The sequence below is a fragment of the Acomys minous genome (genome assembly GCF_964271855.1).
Source record: "Acomys minous genome assembly, chromosome: 15".
Classification (NCBI taxonomy): domain Eukaryota; kingdom Metazoa; phylum Chordata; class Mammalia; order Rodentia; family Muridae; genus Acomys; species Acomys minous.
This window is the reverse complement of record NC_140497.1, coordinates 64342212-64361286: the sequence shown is the minus strand read 5'-3', so window position 1 is coordinate 64361286 and position 19075 is coordinate 64342212. Positions and strand designations below refer to the sequence as shown.

At 36.6% G+C, this 19075-nt stretch overlaps 1 protein-coding gene across 1 annotated transcript in view; it reads right to left on the bottom strand.

Moving 5' to 3' along the window:
• The window catches only part of LOC311584180 (elongation factor 1-alpha 1-like), a gene marked incomplete at its 5' end in the record, with an annotated part of 73300 nt that overhangs the window by 28803 nt on the left and 25422 nt on the right, over positions 1-19075 (bottom strand). Inside the window, 1 exon segment of the mRNA XM_084758289.1 lies at positions 14860-14960. Coding sequence (XP_084614415.1) covers positions 14860-14960 — 101 coding nt within the window.

Sequence of the window (19075 nt, the reverse complement as noted above, 5' to 3'; positions counted from 1 at the left end):
GAGGCCAGCCTGGTCGACAAAGTGAGTCCAGGACAGCCAAGGCTACAGAGAGACCCTGTCTCGAAAAACCAAAAAAAAAAAAAAAACAAAAAAAACAAAAAAAAAAAACCAAAAACCCATGGACCACATAAAATATATTTTCCATGTGTATTTTGTTTTCCTTTGTTTTCTTATACATGTAAACATTATTTCTTTTTTATTATTACTAGTAGTTACTTTCAATTTCTAGATTTCTAGCTGGCTTAAGTATAGCTATTTTTCTACAATATCTGTGGGTGACGCTTATCTTGTTATCCCCTTTAAGTGTTTAATTATCTTTGGAGAAATGAGCGTGATTTAACACATGTTGTTCCTTTTTATGGTGGGTCGCATTTCATCTTTCTGTTCCAGCACCAGTTACCTTTGATTGCTGAAGAGACAACAATGGTCCTCATAACCTTATTACAACTTTACTTATCTAATAAAACCTTTTATGCTCTAACTCAATGTCCTTAGTATTTCCCATTTCATTTTCTACCCTTACTTTCTGGATCATTTTCGTATGTTCTTTAAATCAAACAGCCTTTTTTTCCCCTGCAATGTTAATATCTTATGGACTCTTTTTTCCTTTCATCATTTTCTCCATTTCCACAGTCTTTCATATGCACCATTTATAACTTCACATAAAAATTATTTCTTTGCATTCCCTGAAACAAACCCATGAATACTTTACTATAGTTTCTTTCTGGGCTGGGTCCCATTCACAGGCCTGGTTTTCAATGCATTTTCTTTAACAAACTACACATTTATCCCACTGTTTCTGTTTCCTCCTGGGGTCCATTTGGCAGCTCTTTAAGGGCCCTGTGTAGGATTTTGTTTTGGGAGCAACAGATCCAGATTGCAATCAGAATGAGAGCCTTTCAGCGATTTCGTTTTATTTCAAACCTATTTCTTTGTTGACCCTAGTAAACATTTCAAAATCACTTTTAGCTCTTACCCACCACCAAGTATGCAGTTCTTAGGAAGGGAAGGGAATCTCAGATTTTAGAGCCTCTCCTCTGCCTCTTGCCCTTTAAAAGATGCTGGGGGCAGTTACAGAAACAGAACTTTCCTTGGGCTACAAAACAGCAAATGCAAATGAGGACTTACTCTCTAAGCCAGTGATGAGATGTTTACATGGGTGTGGTAAACTGGAAGCAGCATTTCTCCATACTGTAGACTGATATGTGCTAATATTCCTCATGTACTAAATGAACTGTGAGGTTATGCTCAATTCTTTCTCATTACCACCAGAGGGTGAATCAACTGAATTATAACGGAAACAAATTGTAATTAGGCTTTTGCAAAAGCACTCTGTCTCTAACCATAAGAGCATCAAGCTACAGACCTCAGTGCACAGAGATACTGGAAAAAGAACAGCACTGGTTTCTCAAATCAGGAAAGGTAAGTATTCCATGAGAGAGATGAGCTGTTCGGATATGGCGTAAGTTTTTGGATCACATATCTTTTGGGGATTCTATTGTACCTCCTAACACTGTATATATATTTTTGATTTATTGGGATAAAAGTTTTCTTGATCATGAGCCAGAAACTCTGTGTGCTAATTTCACTCCTGGGATTGTGTTTCCGCTGCAAAATACTGAGTTATGTTCCTGCCAAAATACATTCTGGAGAGTAACTTCTGCACTCAGAATCCAGCCAATGCAGTCATTAGTTTTTCTTCACTTAATGTTAACTAATACTGCCACTTAGCTATTTTTCAAACTTGGAAGCAGTATCCTCACAAAAGTTAATGTTGTGTAAGCCCACTTCTATATTTTCTATCACATGATAGACATATTTGAGGGACAGGGTTAGGATTTTTATGGTTTTCTTTTAAACATACCATGATCCCAAAATACAAGTATCTTTTTCTTATTTTCATTTCATGACACAGGTATTCAGTCAAGTTGCACATTAATTGGTCACTCCAGAAAACTTTGTACCACTATTACATTAGCATATCATTCAGGCAGGATGCTGTCGTAGATCATAGGGTTTGTGGCGCGGGTTGGTATTCATGTTTTTCTTTGATATATTGCATCATGTCATCTTGTACCAAAGATGACAGCACATATAGGTGAAGATTCTATGTAGGCACAAGCCTTACTTCTATGTTCAATGAGTTGTGTACATGTTGTCTCAGCAGTGAGTTCTCGCCATTAGTTTATGGAGAACAACCTAAAATCTTGGCAATAGCCTGGCTTCTGTTTGTGGTTTCTGGGGACCCTTTTAGCTAAGAATTCGAATAGATGTAACTCAATACCAGTGATGGAAGCTTCATTTGGTGACAAATAATGCCCTTTTGGGGCTGTCTCTCCTATTATTTGGTGATTGCATCACCTTTCCATATATTTACAATGTTTCTACATTGACTCTTACTATTTAATGTCTTTCCCAATAGTTCCTCACTTCTTCCCTTCTATTATGTAAAACTTTAAACATTAAAATTTCAGACAGGCTACATAATTGGGTGTTTGTAATGCAACATCCATATTGCTACCATATTTGACAAACCTTAGTGTTGATCTATAGAAGCATTTAAACATTTATGTTGTGAAGTGCTGTTAATAAGACACAAGTTCTGAGTACTACTGTAACACTTACCTTCCAGTTATATTTAAAAAGATAGAATAAATGCAGTCAAGAAGAGAAAAGTTTGTTTTTAAAAAATCTTATGGGATGTCAACATGGTCCTCTGCTACAGAATGGGCGACAGACATCATCATAGCCCCTGGTAGCAGTGCAGGCCACAGACATCAACATGGCCTCCTGTAGCAGGGCAGGCCTTTCGCATCAATGCTGTTCCTGATATTTACTATCCATTTCTCCCTCTCTTCTTTGGTTTTTATAGGTGGACAAGTGGATGTATGTGGTCTGTGCTGTCACCAGAAACCATGTATAAGTCCATGATCCATGGTCTTGCTGACTGTAAAGGACAAAGAAGCTACTTTTTCAGTGGTGTTGGTGATTAAAGATACACAGTTGAGAAAGAGGGACATAGAAGGTTTCTGTGACAACTTCTCGTGCAACCCCCCCCCAAATCCTTAACAGCTTAGACAGGAAGCCATCCAAGAGAACTCTTACAAACTGTGATAAGGATGCAGAAATATAGCTTTCCACAATTGACAGCTTTTAGCATGATGTGCTGTTGGTGAAGGACTCAGTTTTCTTTCAGAGGCTGGACACTGAGATCAGGCCATGCTCCACTGAGTATATGTGCAACACAAATTAGACTTATTTGTTGGTTTTTTTTTTGTTCTTTGATAGTGAAAATGGGGTAGGTTCCAAGGATGTGGGGAAGACCTGAAAGGAGTAGAAAGCCAATGTGATTGGGTTAATGATGTGAAATTCCTAAATAATCAATAGAAATATTAAAAGAAAAAATCTTAAGGAAATGTATTGTTTTTAGAGTATAAACTTACTCTTATCAATATAAACAAGACCAATTTTAGGTGCCATCATGTTACCAACTTAGTAGCTATAGTTTACAAGAATTTTGTCAGTATTAACTTGATATGAAGGAAAGGGGAAAAAAATCTTTGTTTTTTATTTTGTCCCCAAAGTGTATTATCAACAGAATCAAGTCCTGGACACGCCCAAGGATCCTTACTAAATGACACATACCAATATAAAACTAAAATATCCCTGTAACATTTCTTCATTTTTAGCATTTTCTTTCAAAACAGTATATACTATTAAGCCTAGTGCATGAAAAACCCATCGGTCATGTCTCTTTGTTGTAATTGTTCCACAGAACTGAATGTGGAGAACAGCTCTATCATCCCGGAAAGCAGATTTTTAGTTAACGACACATTATCATTAGATCTCTGGGGAATGTTGAACCTAGGGGCTGAGCATGCCTCATCTCCTATTCAGGCAACACTCTATGTAGGAAGAGAAAACGTAGTTTCTGAGTTTGAGCCAGGCCAAGTAGAGTGATGATGGATCTCAACGCAGACTATGCATGTTTAAATTGTGTTTAGTTTAGGTGCAGGGAATTCTTTATTGTAAAAGGGAGAGGAAGCAATTGAAATCTTGCAATATAACTTACCACTGCTCCTTGTAACTGACCTCTGCTTAGATTCATGGATGTAATAGGTTTTTAACTAAACACAGCGACATTTTCCTTCACTACAAATATCCTTCACCTTAGCTTGGTCCCTATCCCCAGGTACAGCACTCAGCATCATATCTCATATGAAGTATACACTGCATTAGTCATCACTGGATATGGCGGTGAGGATCTTGGTTTTCTGCTGTTCACAGACTCAACTGCTTTTTCCATCTTACCAAATGACATAGGAAAATGTGAATGAAATTTGAAAGCTCCACGCTAGCTCTAAAAATTAATCTACTTTAAGACGATGATGTAAGTGGGAAAGACAGCTGAATAGGTAATATTTAGATATGGCCATCACTTTTTTTCTCCTTTCAGAACCATAAGCCAATGATATCATGTTTTGAGGGCAAGATGAGATGATCATGTAAAACCAATGTCACTGACTTCAGCAAGAACACGTTCTTGTTTATAAAACATCACGGGATCCTAACTATGCTAAGTTAACAAGCTGTCAACATTCTGACAGTCTGTATGTAAAAATATAAAATATGAAGACAAAAGAAGTTAAGACTAGGGTTTTTTTTTGCAGAGTTCTGAAATGTATACAGGTGTCGCAGTTGCAAGCAGAAATCTTCAATGAGTAGAGTCGTCTGTGTGAACTGCACAGTGCCAAGGGCTTGCTTGTTGTTTAAGTGATTCCATATGACAATAAAAAAAAAAAAGAAAAGAAAAGAAAAGAAAAGAATTATTCCAGAGGAAGAAAGAATATTCTAGTTTTAAAAAACAAAGACAACATCAGTGTTTCAGTCTTTCTTATGTGGAATAACAGCAATTGATACAGAAAACACGCAGAGTTGGTCTGTCATTTGGAAATCAGTGGTATGTTAACAGATGGAATTCTCTCAGAACAGAGCCTGACAGAGCCCAGGCCTGAGGACTTAAACATGTTAGAATAGTATTGCAAATCGAATTTCTAGTCTTCTGTGTTTTTCAATTACTATGTAACTGAGCTCTTTAGTGGCTATAATAACAGGCATGATTATAATAACAGGACATTCTTATGTAAGTCTCTCTATCCCACCTCTCACTCTCCAGAGAGGATCTTTAAAAACATCACTCAAACCATATCGCTCATCTGAACTATCAGCATCACATTACAGGTAGGATAAGGTCCCATACTTTTACTGGAAACTCCATAGGAAGAGATGCCTGTGTGTCCCCCAGGCTTATTGTTACCTTATTCTTTTTTTTTTTTTTTTTTTTTTTTTTTTTTTTTTTTTTTTTTGTCTCCTTCTGCTGCAGACAAGAGCTGTCTGGCTGCTGTTTTAGAAGCCCTGCTAAGTCTATCTTACATTCCTTATGTTGGTTTGCTCCAGTATCTGGTTGTTCACCAGAGAGAACCTTGCATATTCTGCCCTCTTCTCATGCTGGCTTTCCTTCAGGGTCAACTCCTCAGGAGTCTTTATTTTTTTCCTCACATAAATTAAGCCTTTTGTTTCCATCTATGTCCTGTTTCATGTTTCCTGGGCACAGGTTGTTGCCTGAAGTTGTTCTTTGCATCAGGGTGCTCTGTGGTTCTCTGCGTTCCTCTAGAATTTGAGCTCCAGGACAGCTTCCTTTCAGACAGCAATAACGCCTCATGTATCTTACCTATAACAGTCCTAGATTCACATGGTGGGGTCTCAGTTTACATTAATAAACTGAATTCCACATGTAAGTCACTCTTTATGTGAGAAACTTCATGAATGGTCAGTATTTCTTTCACGGGCAAGTTTATTATTTTAACTTTTGTTTTACAGTTCTTAAAGTACCTTGCTAAAGCACAGACTCTGTGATTGATTTATGCTCTTGCTCTTAAGTTATTTTTGATTTTCAGTAAATGAAAAAGCCCAGCCAATATAAAAGATCCTCAAGAAAGTGGTAGAACTTTGCATTGTAGTCTACCAATGATTTAACAAAAATACATGTGTCAATTGGCATGCAGCAAAGTAGTGAAAAATCTTATTACAATAAACGAAAACATCTCACAGTAGAAAAAGTACTGGAATTTCAGCATTAATCCTGAGATTAATAAACTCTCTAAGGGAGTCATATATTTCCATTTGAGGATGAAAAATCAAGATGAACTAAAATACAAGCTAATAAATCAAATACATTTGGATGAAATGGTTGCATTTAGGCCAGAGAAGTTTAATAGATTAACAACAATGAAACTGAATGAAGGTTATTTTTTAAAAAGTCATACTTCGAAATTTTACCATGGGGTTAAAATAGTCCATATGTAAACAGTCACTATTTATAGTTTCAATTGTCCTTGTAAGGTTACACATCACTTTCTTGTGTCTAACTGGTTAGCTACCATACCACGAAAATAAGAAAAACCTTCCATTCATTGAATTAATAATACCTAATTATTGGTGAATAAATAAGCAATGAAAGTGTTCAAATGAAAGAACACAGAGAGGAGTGGAGTCTGATCGTGCACTGGAATTTATCAGGTCAGACAGAAGCCATGTGGGAATGTAGCAGGAGGCTCATCTTGAATTATATTCATTGAGAAAATGGGGGGCTACTACACCATTCTCATTGTCTGCACACAGTGTTAGAACAGAGTGGAATAGAGCTAATGTCTGCTAGCAAGAGGAATCTGTCATTTTCCTGACTGCAAAACTGCATCCATAACTCTAACAGGACATCTTACAATGTGGAACATATGGCAACAAGCGCTGGCATATTGCTGAGAGTAATCCGACTGAGCCGGCAACTTTCACCTCTTTGATGAAAGTAACCATAACTCCTGGAGCTGATGTAATTTTGTGATTTAGGAACCAATCTTAATCATACTTGGACATCCTGTTGCTTATCCAAGAGCACTATGCAAATTGTGCAGTGCTGTTTGTTCCGAATTTTTTCCAACTTGGACTTGAATTGAATGCAGCTTAATGTTGCTTTTTTTTTTTTTTTTTTTTTTGGCCTGTAAGAAAAATAATACTCATATAGACATATGTAGAATGAAAAGTTGTGGAGAGTTTATAGCCATGAATCCTGTTTATTCTGAGAGAAAGTAGAGTGTATTGGTGATGCATTTAATCTATGCATAAAGCATTCTTCTAAAGTATGAAGATGTTAAGGGCTTTGGTTAAAATCTGGGAATGGTAATAGCTTATGTCGAGCAGAAATATAAAACATTCTTCTAAAATAGCAGTGTGGTTGTGGCTCTTACACTTTCAGCTCGGTAAGACTGTTGACAACTTTTCTCCTTTGGCAGCTCACACAACATAGCACCTTCAGGAACTCTGAGAGCTAGCCCTCAGGGAGAGCCTTTCAGATAAGTTCCAGCTTGACTTCTCTAAGTCCTGCTATTGAAGTATGCAGTGTCTTTAGCAAGACGACCTTACTTTCATGTTCTGGCAGGCAAACAAAGGCAAGAGCACTAGTCTGTTTACTTTTGTGGGCTTCTCAAACCCTTGGACTAACAGTTTAATGCGAGGTATACCCTGTCTGTTGGTGTTGTGTTGTGTTTGTTTGTTTGTTTTAGCTATGGCTTCTAGTTTAAGGGCACTATCCCACTGTATGGGGAAATAGTACATTAAAACTATATATACTCTGTGTGTGTGTGTGTGTGTGTGTGTGTGTGTGTGTGTGTGTGTGTCTGTATGTGTCTGTGTCTTGTGTATACATAAGCTTATAAAATAAAAAGATTTCCCTATAGCTTTTCCAAGCAAATTTGGTGATATTTTTCCCTTCTCTCATCTTTGATATAACCCTTCTCTCTACCCAGTTAAGTCTCTCCACCATTTCCCCTATCTGCCTTCTTAGATCTTCTTTAGAGTTCCTTCCATCCATCAAAAATCGGTCTTTTTGTACTTTCCTGGCTTCCGCAATTACTCTAGATTATATGGCCAGATCCGAAGATTCATATGTAAGATCCCAAAATAAGGGATGACACGAAGGAACTATCTTCCTAACAAGATATCTCCAAAGATACAATAGTGACACTTATATCTTGCGATAACCAACAGCTGTCAAATTGGACCCATAGATCACATAATTGGGTACTATGAACCTAGCAAGAACCCTGGTTGGAAAGGACATAGGCCTTGGATGCAAACCTACTACTTACATGTAACTCTAGTAATATGTTTTCCAACTGTCTTCTACATGCACATTAGCATAAGGACAGTTCCTGAATCTCATTAAATAAGATTGTTTGTGTGGCATAGCCAGTAGAAGAATGCATGAGTAGATTGTATGAGTGCAAAGGAGTAACCAGGAAAAGTGAGACATCTATAATGCATCCCCTAAAGGTAAGCTCAAGGCACAGTGCAAAGGAGGAAGAAAAACAATTTTAAGAGCCTTGGAACCAGTAATAGTAACTATACTAATATAATATAATTACAATAAATAATACTTTAAAATATTAATCTAATAAATATAGTAATGATAAGTATGGGATGATAGTGTCTGCAACAGGACAAGGGTATTGCTCCCATGAACTCTCAGTAGCATGGCTACTTACACAAGAACTGCATAGACCACAGTAGCCAACCTGCTAACATAGATAGAGGAAACTCTTACATGACCTGTCCCTCAGGTAGTCAATAGTTGCTGAGAGAAGGAGAGGCAGTGGTGTGATTGCTGTTGCTTTCTGTATCAGAGATAAGACTCTGATATTAGATGGTCATCTCTAAACACATGCAAATAAAGGCACCATTAGTTGGATTCAGTGTTTTATACATAACCGTAGAAGAAAAGGTCATGAGTTTGAGATGGGGTATTGGGTTGTGCATAGGAAGAGTTGCATGGGGGTGGAAATAATGCTTCAACCTTAAACAAAGAACTTCAGGCTTCAGGGAAAGGAAGAATTAGTCTTTCCCAGAGGTGAGGTCCCTAGTTGATTATCCAATGCAAAATGAAGAACCCTGAGATCATATGCCAACTCGTAACACTAGGCAACTATATGTGTATAACCATAATCAAGGGGGAAAGTGTTGTCTCCTTGAGAAGAAGTAGGGGGAAGTGGGATGAGTGTAGGGATGTTACATAGAAGGGGTATGGAAAGGGAAAGTATGTAACTATATCTTAATTAAAATAAAATAATTCAAACAGAGAGGAATGAAATACCAATGTCACAATATTTAAAATAAAAACAAATATGACTAAAATTAAGAAGTATCGCCACCTGTGAAAAAAAATATGGCCTCCTTAAATTCTAACTTCCAGTCACATGAGTATTTTCTATATAGGTACTTCTTATCAATTTTCTAGAATTCTCCCATATACATATCTATATACATATATACATTATATGTATATATTTAAGTTTATAGTATGTACTTTAAAATACACGTTATGACATTCATATATGAATATACCACACACAGAGATATGCACACACACACTTGATGTCTTTGGATATAACCACTTTAACTTCCTCCAATCATGAGTATGTGTACATGAGAACATGGAAATTAGAGGATGCATTTCTCTGTGGTTCAGAAATCTGTTTCCTTGGGCTAGTGATGTAGCACAGCGTGCACCTGTCACCAAGCCTATCAACCTTAGCTAAATACCAAGAACCCACATGGTGGTAGCAGAAAACAGATTCCTGCAAGTCGTCCTATGATCTCCACCCAAAGATCTCTGTCTGTCCGTCTGTCTATTTGTATATATACATATCCATATACACAGAACAAACAAACATAAATAAATAATGTTCTTGATGATGATCATTTATAAATTTTCTTTAGCTGTTTAAAGCAGCCTCTGATCCTACAACGCCACTCATAGCTGTGTCTACAGCTTGAATGCCTAGAGCCATGTAAGCACTGTTGCAAAGCCCATGTCAGCTGCTCAAGGATTCACGTCATAAATATACCACAATGTGGGAGTGCTCTGAGCATGACACTTACAACACTTCAAAAGTTTACGTTTGGCAGTTCGCCAAGTCAAACAAACTTTGTTTGACTGTCAGTGGAAAATATTCAATTAGATGAATGTAGGGTGGAACGGGCTCTTCCTACATGATGGAAGCTGAACAAAATATCGCCTTATGGTTTCAGTGGGACCCCAGTTTCTCATAAAGCAATGCCACTCTGAGCCTTCAGTGAAATTAAGTGTGTGTGTGTTTTTTTTCTCAATTATTTTTTGGAAATTGAAGTGCAATAAGTTGTAGATTTCTCCCATTCCAAAAGTATTCTTTTTTTTTTTCCCTTAGAAACATATAGCTGGAAGATTTAGTCTTTAAACCTCCCAAAAAAAGACTCTTAAGTGAAACTTGTTATGTAATTATAACTACATTTATATTTGCTGTATTTCATACAAATGTATATTATAGACTAGGCTATATTATTGGAAGATTACAAATTTGTAAGTTGAGTTCTACATGTTTTCCAAACAAAAAAATTCTGTTACATGGCAGATCTAAGGCTGATCTGAGCAGATTTCATGGTCTGCTATCATTAACCAAAGACTATGAATTGGTAACTACTTGCTCTACAGACAGTGACTTCTGTAGGCTTCCTGACCATGAAAGCAGATTTATTTTTTTTGCTCACCCCGTGCTAGAAGACACACTTGCAGAATGCATGCATGCTTAAATACTCCTTTCATGACTAATAAGTGGATCTCAATGGTTGTACTTTAACAGGAATGGAAGACAGTTCCGTAAGTAGAGGGGTAGAATATGGTAGCCAAAGGACCTGGAAGGAAAATGCATGTGTACTTGCATACCTTCAGTTTAAGTTAGAGTTGCTCTGAGGTATCAATGTGGGAGCATTTGGAGGTAAGACGACAATAAAAGGAAAGTGGACATAAATGATGCAATGAAACTGGCGGGAGCAGAGAAAAGAGAGGGGGAGGCTTTTGCCTTTGTGTTAAATTATTTTCTTGATTTACTTTTTGCATTCTTTACAAATCACTTTATAATTGAAACTGTTGCCATCTGGGGTCCCTAGGCAAGGAGGGTGATGTCAAAGACTGATTACTTGAGACAAGACACTTTGAAGGAACAATGGTTAGATTTATTTTGAAAATCACCCTTGGGGGATTAACTATTTCTTGGACTAGAACACTGTTAGTAATTAAAAGCTCATTGGATTAAAGTTAAAATTCAGCCTAGAAATTCATGCTTAACACTTGTCGGTCTAATTCAATGTGTTGTTTGATCGTTGAGTCTATTGGACAGATCCAAGCTTTAGACACAGGAAGAAGAAAGATTCCTGCGTTTTAGAGGAACTTGTCAGCTTAGAGTTCATGGTGTTTATACCAAAGATTAAGTGCTGTAGGTCGAATATATGTAAAAATGTATCAGTTGAAAATCAATGCTCTTATTTGACTTGTCTATGTTGCAGCTTTTTCTAAACAACAACAACAGCTACTACTACAATCTGGCAAGAGAGATGATTCCATGGGGGAGAAGATTGTGCCCCTTTCTATTTAAAGAGGAAACAAACAGAAGGATTTAAAGGGTATTTACTACTTATTGCTATTTGGAGGTGACAACAGTGCAACTTCTTTTCATTAATGGTCATGAGTTTTGTATACAATTTAGAATTAACTTTCTTATAGATTTTTAAGTTTATTGTTAAGGAAATAAATATAAAATCAGAAATTGTGATTATTAAAAGGCGAAGTTTTCATGATGCATTAGTACTCACAACAGATAAGAAATGTCCTATGCAGGGATTCTGTAAAACGTGTCAATTTTTATTCACATGGAATTCTATTGCTTAATTAACCAATTTATTTATTTGGAACAGAGGGTCCAATAGCTTTGCAAGTTTTTTTTGCATAGATTACATTTCTTTTTTACATATACATTTAAATTATTACACATGAGTAAAAAAACTACATACATCAGGAAGAACCATGAGACAATCAGGAATTATATAAATGTTACATTCATAGTGATTTGGCTATTTGTAGTTAGCAAACTTGAAGTAAATATCTTTCCTATTTTTTTGGCTCTAAATTTCTGAATGGAGATTAATATCTATTATATCTCATCTCTATTAACTTAAAACATCTATCTTGCTATAAAAAGATCTTAACCCCTGACCTACTAAGCTTACTTGAAAGACTAAACTATCTGGTCCTCAAATTCATCAGAGACTTGAGAAGGGATAAAACTTAAATACCTGAGTGAACCCGGAGTGGAGGTTAGCAGCTTCCAAAATAAAAAAAATGACTGAGACAGTTAACTATCTGAACAGTCACCCAACACTATAATGTTGGAGCATCATCTTCAGCCTTCTGGCCCAATATCTCTGACAGACATATTTGCAAGGTAGGAACTATTGAGGACTTGCTTACTCTGACTTGGCAGAGTTTGGCCGTTGACTCTATCTGCGTCTAAACTTGCCATTTTTGGGCATAGGAAACTAGGTTTGACTCAGAGACATATCTCTTTTCCTTTATGTTTCTTTTGTAGGTAAAGAGGTAAGAGTTGAAAAGAAAAAAGGGAGATATAGAAATATAGAAGGAGGATAGAACAAAAGGTAGATTACTAATCTACTCCTCATCTCAAGGCCCTAATAGTTACTCACAAATAAGGTTATGTTTTAATTTAATGGTATTGAATTTTGTATGTTGATGCAAATCATGCTCATGTCAAAAACTAGTCTAATTTTATCACAAGAATATATATTCTAGGTCTAATATATATATGATTTTACAAATATATGTGGTAAAATAGTTAAATAAGGTATTCAAAAACAACAGAGACCTACAAATATATGGCATTTAAAGATATTTTTTATTATTCTAAAGATTCTTTGACAACAAGACAAGTTAACTCCTGGAAACACCCAGCCTGCCTCAAAGAAGAAGATGAGCATCAAAGAACCTCCTTATGGAATTGCCTTCAAATGTGGCAAAACAGCTTTGCAATTTTTCAGTCCTCTCATACATGATGTTAGAGTGAAAGGATGAAGTCTGAGCTTGGCATAGTGTGGATTATGTGTGAACTGTACTTTATACCCAGACATTGAAATCTTGCGGTCAGAGCTACTTCAGCAAACGGGCATGACCCCCGAGCATCCAGGTCACAGCAAAACAGTGCAGCAGAGGCAGCTGGAACATTGTTCTTTAAGGTGAAATGGTAAAATAAGATACACAGAATGTTAGGTTATCATCAGTCAGTGATACCGACAAAAGTAGAGCGTGCTACCTTATGCACACTAACATAGGCATAGTATGCTCAAGCCATCCCATAGTCTTTTGTTCACACATAGGATTTCCTTTAGATCTTTGGACAGTCTTGTAACAGAAGAATATCAGTGAGCATATTCTCATATATAGTGTTACAATCTAGGCACTCTTTCAGGGTTTTTTCTTCATGTTATTGTATGCTCTCCTTTTCTGTTTCTTTTTACTCCTCTCTATTCTTTTCTTCCTCCTCTGCCTCATCCTCTTTCTTTTCCCCTCCTTCTCTTTCTTTTCCTTTTCTTCTTCCTTTTCCTCTCTCTTTTCCTCCTTTGTGATTTGCATGAAGACGGAAGCTATAAACGCATACAATCTGAATTGGTCAAGAAAAGGGTATTTTGTCCGACAGGAGACAAAATGTTATTTGTCCGAAATTAATTAAGCTTTTATTATGCACTTGTTTCAGGTAATTTAGTTTCTCTCCATTTAATCTTTCTAGGCGTCACTTTAGATAAATATCTACTGGTTCCATTTTGAATATAAGGCTAATAAAGATGCATGTACAGGGAGCATAGGTAGCTCCATGTTACTAACTTCAGAAATTAGAAACTATAATCATATTTTATCCATTATGTTGGGCTCCATTAGGCTCTGTTGTATGGATGGAGTTTGTGCCTCACATTCCCTGGAAGTCTTTTGATTTTCAGCTTTTTGGTTTTATTTAGAGATACTCAGATTTATCATAAGCAGAACATAGTTTTGAGAATAGAAACCAAGTAGTCTTTAAATCTAGTCCTGAATTTCCCTACCTTCATACCTCTCCTAAGCTATACCTAGACCTGTGCTAGTCATTACTTGCTCCTTTACCTTCTATTTCTATACCAATAGCTCTGTACTTGACGTATGTTATTGAGACCACGGTAAGGGGTTGTATTGCTGTGTTCAGAAGTTTGGGTATGTCATGTTCAAAGTTTTTAGTTTGTTTGTTTTTTTTGGGAAAGTGTCTCACCATGTGTCTCCTTTAAAAATTAGACATTCATCACCATCAAAACAGAAAACAAATTTTCTTCCTGATTAGGGCAATTGAATTTCAGAGACATTAAACTCCATAATCAACTATACTTGATAACTCTATTATTAGCAACAGAGGTCACCACCACAACGTCAGCACTCATAGCTGTGGGCAGTGCAGGTCTCCTCCCACTCCTGAGGTCAGCCGCTCTAGTCCTTAGCCTCTCACGTGAGTTTTGACAGGACAGGAAGTAAGAAACCTTGTGCAGCCGCCCCACACCCCGTGCTGGCTTATTTCCACATCCGTTTTCTCATTCGTTTGCCTTAGCTGTACACAGGAATAACCCTGCACTCTAGTGTCTGGTTGATATTGTTTTAACGACCAGAACACAGGTTCCCCAGTTTTTGCCCCGTGCTCTAGATCCTCCTCCTCCATTACGTCCTTAGACTATTTTTCCTGATACTCTCCTTGAACATGTAAGGGGACCGTTCTCAACAGATCCAGCAGCTTCAAGTGCTGTTGCTTACATTTGAAACTTGTGCCTTCAGAGACTCAAGGGATGAAAGGCTGTACTTCACAAGCCACCCTTCCATTCAGAAGTTTTTAACTTCCCAGGCTCTACGTGTCCTCCTGCAGCTCTTTCCGAAGAACAGGAAAGGCTCTTTCTACTTCCTTTGCTTCCAAAGTTAGGCTGCCATTTCTCCCCAGCACACTGCAGTTTCTCTAAAAGTCCGAACAAAATTTATAGGTAAGAATCTACTTTTTAATTTTACATTACCTTTTTGTTGTTGTTGTTGTTTATTCTATAGGAGCTATACAAAGTTGCACACTTAAGGCTTTCAAAACTTTCCTTTGTGTGTGAGGTTTTGGCAACTGTTGTGTGAGCATACGTTTTCACATTCTGCCTTTTTGGGTTTCTGCACTAAAAGTGAGTGATATGTCTTCCTTAAACCATACAGTAGGGCAAAAATAAAATACAGGGAAAGAAAATGAAAAAAAGAAATCCATTGCACACTTGTACTTATGCTGCTGTTTCAGTCCAGGAGATAGCACATAATTAGTTTTGCCAGATTGGTTGCAATGACCTTCATAGAGGATTTTGTCTGCTCTGTGCTTGTCTTTGGTGACACATGTGCACAGAGCCACATGGCTTCTCCATGACTCCGTCCACTGTAAACTATTAAATGTATTGGGGACTATTCCTCCCTGAATTTCCAGCTTTTTCTTTTGTTCAAACAAAATTCCATCTAAAAAAAATTTACCCATTCATGAGGTGGCCTTCATGAGGGAAGGGCATACCAACTGGTTATCCATTCATTGAGGAAAAACAAACAAAACAAAAACAGCAAAAACAGTTTCCCAAGCTGATTGTTAACTCTACGTTTCCTTTTGAGAGCATCACGGTGTTTATATCTTATCCTTTCTTCGGAAATCAGCTCATGCCGTAGAATTTCTCCATTCCAGCAAAACAACATAATCCTTGGAAATAATTAGGGTATATTACATTTTCTAGACTTAAAAGAAATGTATTTGTTACTGGTTCATATTTTAGTTTCTCTTCTAAGACCTCTATCATTCTCTTAAGAGTGCTTCTGCTTTACACAATTCAGTGAGGCTGCCTTCTGACATTTTCCTTTCTCTTTCCATTGCTCTTGAGAATGCAAAGTAGTGCTTATAAAACCTCTATTCTATTTAGCTTTTTTTTTTCTGTTAGCAGGTGTGGAAATAGAGGAAATGCGGAGGTCAGAACATGGATCATTGGTTGCTCTATGTTACTGCTGCTCTTTGCACCCGCTGTCTACATCTGATGAATCTACGGAGTGATATAATTAAACTTTGCACTTACAATTGCCCATTAGAATGCTACTGGGTTGCATTCTGAAACATGAGAATGGGAAAGTCTGATGCTTTTCATCTTCCTTTCTTGGAGCCGAGTTTGAATGGTTGGAACTAGAGGGCACATTCCATCTTCTACACTCAAGAGTAACATAGTATGGACTCCTACATTTTCTTGGGGGTCCAGAAGAAGTAAAATGTATATTTTCTTGTCTGCATTCTTCTCACACTCATTGGATATTATTAATTTTTATTTTATGTTTCTTAATACAGCTAGGACAGAAACCTGTGAGTTTCCCCTGAATATTTATGCTATACATAGATGATGAATTAATATATTTAATGTGTTTGTTAAAACAATTAGAAAGTATAACTGTACTATGTGAGGGTTATGTGGGTTTTTTTTTTTTGTCAGTCTTGTGGTAGAAGTATTTAATAGCACTTTTTGCATAGAAATAGATACTGCTAGTTTTTATGGGAGATATGTCTAGGATTACTGAATTAATATTGATCAGAGTTTCTATTATGGTTTGCAACAAACCTACCCTTTGTCTAACAGAAGGCAGGGAAGCTTGTCCTCTACATCCTTGAAACATGCTGAAATTAATTGCTGTGGTTCTAGAGCTCTGGCGTTCTAGCAACACACTTTCAGGTTAGCAAAGACTTTATATATAAGAGCTACTTTTTTAAAAAAAATCATGTGTTGAATAAAGTAATTTGAAAAATAATAGACCCAAGAACCTTTGTCTTAAATTATTATTTACATGTCTTGAAAAGTGACTTTCAATATTGTAATTTTATGGTTGGTTTTAGATTTGTATATTTATCTCTAAGTATGGTGTGTTTTTCACTGACTAGGAGGAATATTCCATCATCATTTACAACTCCCAATATTCTGTTAACTTTTTTTTTTAATATTCAGATTTGAGGAGAGGATCGTCTCCATATACTAAATCTTGTGAAAGCTCTGAAAAATGTGCAAAATTTGATTGTGGTTGCAGAAAATAAATGACATTAGTGGTTAAGTATGTAAAAATGTTCTTTCAGATGTGGGAAGTGATGCTTTTTGTTTTCTATTTAGTGATATGATGGCACTTCTTTTTCTTTTTCTTTTTTTTAAAACTTTTTTATTTAATTTTAATTTATGTGCATTGATGTGAGGGTGTCAGATCTTGGAGTTACAGACAGTTGTGAGATGCCATGTAGGTGCTGGGAATTGAACCGGGGACCTTTGGAAGAGCAGACAGTGCTCTTAACAACTGAGCCAACTCTCCAGCCCTGGCACTTCTTTTTCTAGCTTAGAAAATGGAATAGCTCGATACATATGGTAAAGTCAATTTTCTTCTAGCAATTCCAGATCAAGGAAATATGTGGAAAATCATATCCTAAAATATGTACTGAAAAAAAATGACTTCTGATGACAACAATTTTAAGTGAATGGTTATTCTGGACCTTCTATGAGATAATCATCTTTTAGTTACTGAAGTCGGATGAAGTGATCAGACTGCCCTTAAAAATATGCTCTACGGGTTTCATACCTGCAAAATGTTCCTAATATTAATCATTAGCTCGTTCTATCTATCACCATTTGTCTCAGAGGCTTATTATTTCTAACTTTTGTTAGGAAAATATCCAATACTTTAAAGTTATCTTACTTAGAGTTAAATACTATTTTTTTTATTTTGCAATTTGAGACATACAAAGTGAGAAGAAAATTACTAGGAAGAAAAAAAAACCCCATCATTTTGTAGTCCTACATTTTTTTTTATCTGTTAATGGGATACAAAAGAAAATGGCAGTAATCATTTGAGCATCTTCCTGAACAACTATAAGCTATTACATTGTGACTCTGTCTATTTAATATGAAGTAAGCTCTGTGGATGAGCATGAAAGTAATGGTTGGTCTTCAACATTGACAAGGTAGCGCTGAAACACACACACAATATACTGACATACATACAATCAAATGTGAAGCAGTTAATTTCAATCAACAAAAATGATTCATATGTAGGAGATCTAGGAGGGCACCTGACGAATTATATACAAAATCATGGACAAGCTAAACAGTAAAATGATTGCCTCATTTTCAGCTAACCAACTACTTTGGTGCTACAAAAATTGGCTTTAGTTCAATTGTTCTTAAATAAGGAAATATAAACAAATGACTCAAGCCAGAACAATAGTGGGGCGAGGAGGAACAAGGAAGATGCTGGAGAGCATATAAGCGTAGTGGAATTTGCACCATATGCTTTGACTTGGACTTGGGCAGCATTTTGTGTGTCTTTGGTAATAAACAGGATTTCTGCTTTTTGTCTTCATGCCGTGAGGTTTACATTTGGAGAAGAAAAAAAAAATAGCAGTTTAAAGAAACAAATGAAGACCTTCTGCTTTTTGAATATTTATTTTAATGAGAAGAGAGTCCATTTGTATGAGAAAGGTGAAGAAAAAAGCAAGTTAACACTCCCCTGATGTGCTTTATGATCACGTCTGTCTTATCCGGCTCTAATTTTCTTTGATTTTTTAACTCATCTGTATGGCCAGACATCTGTGAGTATTTATGCCTTTTTTGGTTATGTGCTGTCCCGTTCTGGCTATCCATCAAATCCAGAACAGACTTCCCAGCACTGTTTTGTACAGAAAGGGGAGCAGAATGATAACTGATTAGCATTACGTGATAAATGGACATTCTTCAGCTGAAATTGTAAAGCAAAAAAACAGCTGAGACAACATATGAGCAGGAAACACAGAGCACAGCCTGTCTCCTGGTTCCCGTTCACACAGCTGACTTTTCCTTGCTGCAATTCAAGCTATATGGTTCAGGCACTGGATTTTGGATGCAGCTATACAGCAAATGGGCTAGTGGCCTTTTCTGTGCATGTAATTGGGAGAAGGCATCTCGATGCCTAATTCTTAGTGGTTAAAAAAAAAAAAGAGTAAAGGTCAAGACTGTTGACTCAAGCCTTCTGTTAAAATCCCAGACTTGCTTATCTCTATCCCACAAA